Genomic DNA, 5772 nt, shown 5'->3' with positions numbered 1-5772 from the left:
GGTATAAATGCAATCTCTTCTCTTCTTCTACCTCCCGAGGAAGTCCAAGTGCAAAGGAGAAGAGAGGTTATCATTCAAGTTTATACTATATCGACACCAATGCTCCCTCTAAGCTCTGGAGTCTTCTGAGCAAAAATTCTACTTTGTGAGCTTCCGGCATTAAAGTTGTGAGCGAGTGAGCGAAGACAAAAATCTGTGAGCTAGAAAGCTAAAAAACTGTGAGCGAGCTCACACTAACTCAGCTCAGAGGGAACACGGATAGACACAAGTATTAAATAAATGTCCTTTTTTTCTTTTTTAGTCTTAGCATGACACTTTTCAGAGCCGAATGGTCTGCAGTACCATTAAAGTAAAGTTAAGACAAAATGCCCCAGGAAAGAGGAGTGAGAGATAGAATAAAACCGCCACAGAAGCAGCAATGTTTTCATCTGCACGGCCAATGAGATCTCCAGCTACCTATCAGAAGCTGTCCTGGGCAAGAGACCCACCTGGCTCCGCCCACTTCCTGAAACCACTGAGTCGGCGCCAGGTAAAGCGTTGGTGGGTCCCGTGGTTGGGGGACCCCTGCTCTAACCCCCAAACCACCGCCCCTCCCGAGATTACCTGGCAGTTTTACACTGTGACTCGGCATTTCAAGAGTGTCGGAACCGGCAAAGTAGTACAATATCTCTCCAGCCAAACTGCAGACAGGGAGTGTGTGTGTGTGTATTCCTTCTATAGGTTTACCCCTTCCTAATCTTTTCCAGTCCCCATGCAGGAAAAATGAAGGCTAGAATCCAGGGAAAGGGATTTTCAAGCCCAGCCAATGCGGTGTAGTGATTAGAGTCAGACTAAGATCTGGGAGACCCAGGTTCGAATGCCGCGCTGTGCCACAGAGGCTCACCAGGTGACCTGGGGCCAGGCACTCTCTCCCAACCTCGCCTATCTTGCAGGCAGTGTTCCCTCTAAGCTGAGTTATTGTGAGCTACCTCACAGTTTTTTAGCCTTGTCTTCGCTCAGGAAGAAGGGCTCCAGAGCACACTAATTTATGCAATAGCCAAATTGCTCGCTCACAGCTTTAATGCCGGTAACTCACAATGTAGAATTTTTGCTCACAGGACTCCACAGCTTAGAGGGAGCATTGCTTGCAGGGCTGTTATGACCAATGTTCCCTCTAAGCTGTGGAGTCTTGTGAGCAAAAATTCTGCTTTGTGAGCTACTGGAATTAAAAGTTGTGAGTGAGCGGTTTGGCTGCTGCATAAATCAGTTTGCTCTGGAGCTCTCCTTCCTGAGCTAAGATGAAAATGCGTGAGCTGGAGGCTAAAAAACTGTGAGCTTGCTCACACCAACTCAGCTTAGAGGGAACACTGGTTATGACTGGAGGGGATGGGAAAACAGAACCTAAACATCTAAATTAGAATTCAGATTTTTTTTTTTTAAAAAAAAGAAGGGTAGTTCCAGTCTGAAGAGTTCTGTGCAGGCCGAAGGTATGCTCGCGGGAAGGGCAGGATGCAAATCGAACCCAATACATAAATAAATCCTGTACCATTCTAAACTGAGCTAGTTTATTGAAACAGGGGTTTTCTTGTTTGTATTTTCAGATTTTTTTTTCTTCATTATATTAAAACACTGCAGGATGTGTGCTGTGGTTTCATGTTTACTTTCATCCTTTTTGGCGGAGGTCCCAGAACACATGTCATATTTAAGCTCTGCACATTGTCCAGGACATGGAGAAACTCATGTTCTACGAAGGAAATGTTTTCAGTTTACTGAACACCCACCCAACCCCGGGCTTATTTAGAGTCATTAATCAACGATTTAAAACTTTGTGGTCCGCGTCTCTGGGGAGGGAAACCAAAGAAAACCCTGACGTAACATCTCAGGCATGGGACATCTTGTAGGACTTGCATCGTTAACGGCTACTAGCCGCAGCAGTGAAATAGAACCTCCGCATTCAGGAGCAGTGTATCTGTTGCAACCATACTGGAAGAAGCAGGGGGTGGGCCGTTCTGTGTGTTCCTGACAAAAAACACCAGGCAACAATGTTCAGCCTAGATGGTCCTCCGTCAGAATGTTGCCGTTATAAAGATGTGAAATCACCCATTTTCAAATTAACGTGAGCAGGAACTGTGAGGGTTAATAGAGTGGGGGGGGGGGGCTACTTTGTTCAGTAGCCAGTAGGTGTCGCTCTCCTGGGTGCAGTGACATTGAATTCAGCAATCGGGCAGGGAATGGGCTTGGATCTGCAAAACACAATCCATTTTTGGAATCGGGCAAGGCCCACACAGTGCTTCTGAGACAATGGGAACTGAGGCGCAGGGTCCATAGATGTCATTTCCTGCCCCACCCCCACTCCATCCAAAGCCAGCACCCCACCCATTAAGCAACACAGTCTCCAAGATCTCTCTTTTGGGGGGTTTCCCCCCTGAAAGATGCCAGACAAGCATCATACAACTTTATTGCAACCACCATGTCAGTGTCCACCCCCCCCAATCAAGTCAAAGCTAGCACCTTAACCACTGCGCAATACTGCCTCTTGGAAATTGGGGGGAGGTCCCCTAAGAATGGCTTGTTGTGAAAGATGATTGCTAACCCCCCCCATCTCTCCACCCCATTGACACACACCTCCCCCCAACCAACCCACGCCCTCTTCCCCCCACCCCAAACCACACTGGAGAATCACACCCAAATCCAGACGGAAGCCATTAAATAGTTTGAAAATGTTTTTTTTTATTTTGTAGAAAAAATATAACAAAAAAAGAGACAACGGCTGCACGCTGCAAAACCACTGAAGCTCTCGTTTTTGTTCGGGTCTGAGGACCAAAATACTCTGCGCGTAAAGTGCCTGTTTTTTTAAAAAAAGTTCAGTTTTTACAAGGAGGGGAAAAAATCAAGACAGACAAAAACAATGTAAACAAGAAAACTTGCCCACCGGCGGACACCCCCCCCCCCCCCGTCCGCCTTTCCCACAAGTGTGGGGGGGGGGAGAAAGGGAGTGGAGAATTTTGCTAAGATCTTTTTGACAGCAAACAGGTTTTCTTCTCAAAGTGCTTTCTGAGAGCACACAAATGTTACAAAGAGACAGACAGACAGACACGGCTTTCCAGAAGTCCGCACGGGCCGGTCTCGCCCTCCCGGGCAGAACGCCACCCCTCCAACGACTCGCCCCCCAAAAAACTCAAGTCTTAGTCATGCCGAGAGGTTCGGAGGGAACCCCCCCTTTCCTGCCGCATCCCGTTTCCAAAAGATCTCTCCACCAGTCCAGAGTCTCATCTTGTGCCGGGGAACGCCCCCCCCCGCCAGCAGTCTCGACACCCCTTCCTCCAAAAACGGGGAACAGGTGAAGAAGGGTCCCCATCCCCCCAAAGAAGGGGAGGTCGGAGGCACAGTGCCCGGGAGGGGTGGGCGACGCCACCCTCGGCACAAGGCAAACGCCCCCCGCGGGCGGCCCAAGTCTCGATAGCAAAACAGCCAGGAGGGAAACCGCAGAAGCCGCCCTTAGCTGATCACACAGCGCTCTTTGTCTTTGGTCTGCCCGCCCCGAATGGCCTTCTCCCGGATGTACATGAGGTCGCTGTGCACGCTGGGGCGGCGGGCAAAGGGGGCCACGATGCCATAGGCCTCCCCGCCGGCCTCCCCGCCCCCTTCCTTGAGCAGCTTCTTGCCCTTGAAGGGCTTCTTCTGCAGGAGTTCACAGTACTGGACGGAGACCTTGCGGTGGAGGTCGGGGCTCATCTCGCTGGGCAGCTTTGCCATGGCGAAGAGGGCCTGGAACATCTGGTCCAAGCTGCTGTTCTTCTTGGCCGAGATCTCGAAGTAGGCACACTTCTTGGGGTCGGGGCCCACCAGTTGCTCGATCTCCCGGGGGTCAACCTCCCGGTAGAAGTCCCGGTCGCCCTTGTTTCCGCAGATGACCAGGGGGACATCGGCGTTCTCCTTGGTCTTGTTCTTCAGGCAGGACTTGGTCTCCATGATCTGGTGCTTCAGGCGCTGGACCTCTTCGAAGGAGTCGCGGTTGTCCAGGCTGAAGACGAGGATGAAGACGTCTCCTGGAAAAGGGGAGGAAGGAAGAGAGAAAGAGGCAGGGTTAGACCTCGGCGAGCTGGAGAGCCCTTTGTTCCCGAGCCCGGCCCATTCCCGAAGAAGTCTGCAAAGGAGCGTGCACGCACACGGAACCTAGAATTAAACTTTGTCGGTCTTAAAGGTGACACTGGACTCGACCTCTGTTCCAAAGCCATTTCGGTAGAGCTAATTTGAGTCTAGTGGCACGGGAGAGACCCACAAGGTTTGCAGGGTACGGGCTTCGGAGAGCCAAAGCTCCCTTTCGTCAGCTCTGGGTTCAAATCTACCTGCTCCGCTTTGCAAACCAACAGGACTACCCTGGGAAATTATCTTTGTTTGGGTATACAGAAAGGTTGCACATTGTCAGTTTCCGAGTTGTTTGTTCTGCAGAAAGAGGCACCTCGCTGCTTTTCCACGGAGGAGGAGCAGCAGAGAGAAAATGGAAGGGGATATTTTTGTTTGTTTGTTTCAAACAGGGCACTCTGCAATCCCCGAGTTTCATTTCCTCTCCAATAAATTACCGCCCGTCTCCCTTCCGGGCTCCCTGGAATCGCAACTTCGACAGGACTTTCCAGTTCCCTTCTGCAAGCCCCTAATTGAAATGCAATTCGCTTGTAGCTGGCGACAAAACAGGAGCTGGGCTCTTGGAAAGCTGGCTGCAAAAGCAATGCCGGCTGGTTTGCTACAACTCTACAGGCGATGCAAAGCGAAGGTTCTCCAACATTGCAATCCTGTGTGCAAAGTTAAGGCATCCTAAAGCCCTGGAGATCAGAAAGTAAGATTTTAAACTCTGCACAAGTTTGCCTTTCAAGAGCCCTGAGGAAATCGGCACCAAGCCTGATTGAGGAGCCAGCCGCCTCCACGGGCAAGAGACGTGCGTCTACTCGAGAGTAAGCCCCGTCGAAACCACCACGGCTGGACCCGTTTTGGGGGTCCTTTGAGGATTGTAAGAGAAGCAGCCAGAAAAGAGACACCCGCCTCCACCCCCTCTGGTCCAACAGGTAGGCGAGGTTTTTGGTGAGAGCAACAAAACCCCAAAACCTTAGACAACCTGTTGGACCACCAGATCTCAAATCCCAGTTCGGCGCCGTCGGGAGATGGGATTTAAGAGCCGGCTCGCCTTACGGAGTTTATTCTTCACACCGTCTCACCTGTGAGGATGGAGAGGCGCCTCATGGCCGGGAACGGGTGGTTGCCGGACGTGTCCAAGATATCCAGCTGGTAGACCTCGCCGCGGATGCTGTAGAACTTGCGGTGGAAGTCCTCGATGGTCGGCGTGTACTGGTCGTCGAAGCGGCCGGTGAGGAAGCGGGAGACGATGGCCGTCTTGCCGACCTTCGAGGAGCCCAGGATGACCATCCGGTAGCAGTTCTTGGCCGGGATGTTGAGCTCCGCCTCGCTGGGACCCATTTTCTTGATCATCTCCGCCAGGCGCATTTGGCACAGAGCCGCGACGGGGCGCGCACCGCACACCGAGGAGAGCTGGCCGTGGCAGGCAGGCGAGGCGAGAGGCGCGATCCCGGAGCGAGAGGCGAGCGACTGAGCCGAGCACACCCCGGAGCCGCCTTAAGTAGAGCCGGCGGGGCCCGCCCCTTCGAAGGGGCGGCGCCCACAGCTTCAGAGCCGCTTCGCTCCGGCGTTGCGCACAGCCGCAGACGACGACGACGACGCGCTCTGGGCGAGCGCGGACGGTGCTGGTTCAACGCACGCGTACGGGGCGGCCGGGAAAGG

The 5772-nt window shown here is 52.5% G+C and overlaps 1 protein-coding gene across 1 annotated transcript; it reads right to left on the bottom strand.

The window, feature by feature from the left end:
• Positions 1 to 3218: 3218 nt before the first annotated feature.
• RASD1 (RAS, dexamethasone-induced 1) lies at positions 3219 to 5553 on the bottom strand. Its single transcript, XM_015427647.1, has 2 exons — positions 5193 to 5553; positions 3219 to 4028 (listed from the first exon to the last, which is right to left on the bottom strand). The coding sequence occupies exons 1-2, from the start codon at positions 5476 to 5478 to the stop codon at positions 3478 to 3480; spliced, it is 837 nt and encodes a 278-aa protein (XP_015283133.1). The 5' UTR covers positions 5479 to 5553; the 3' UTR covers positions 3219 to 3477.
• Between the last annotated feature and the right edge of the window lie 219 nt (positions 5554 to 5772).

This window comes from Gekko japonicus, unplaced genomic scaffold, assembly GCF_001447785.1.
Source record: "Gekko japonicus isolate JY-2015 unplaced genomic scaffold, Gekko_japonicus_V1.1 scaffold136, whole genome shotgun sequence".
Classification (NCBI taxonomy): Eukaryota; Metazoa; Chordata; class Lepidosauria; order Squamata; family Gekkonidae; genus Gekko; species Gekko japonicus.
The sequence above is the reverse complement of the archived record's forward strand: the minus strand, read 5'-3'. Positions and strand labels throughout refer to the sequence as shown.

What these genes read in the sequence shown, in the direction of transcription:
- RASD1 (XM_015427647.1), bottom strand. Translation starts at nt 5,478, where the DNA reads ATGCGCCTGGCGGAGATGATCAAGAAAATGGGTCCCAGCGAGGCGGAG. An exon ending in GCGCCTCTCCATCCTCACAG is followed by an intron (nt 4,029 to 5,192) that starts GTGAGACGGTGT and finishes CCCCTTTTCCAG; the next exon opens with GAGACGTCTTCATCCTCGTC.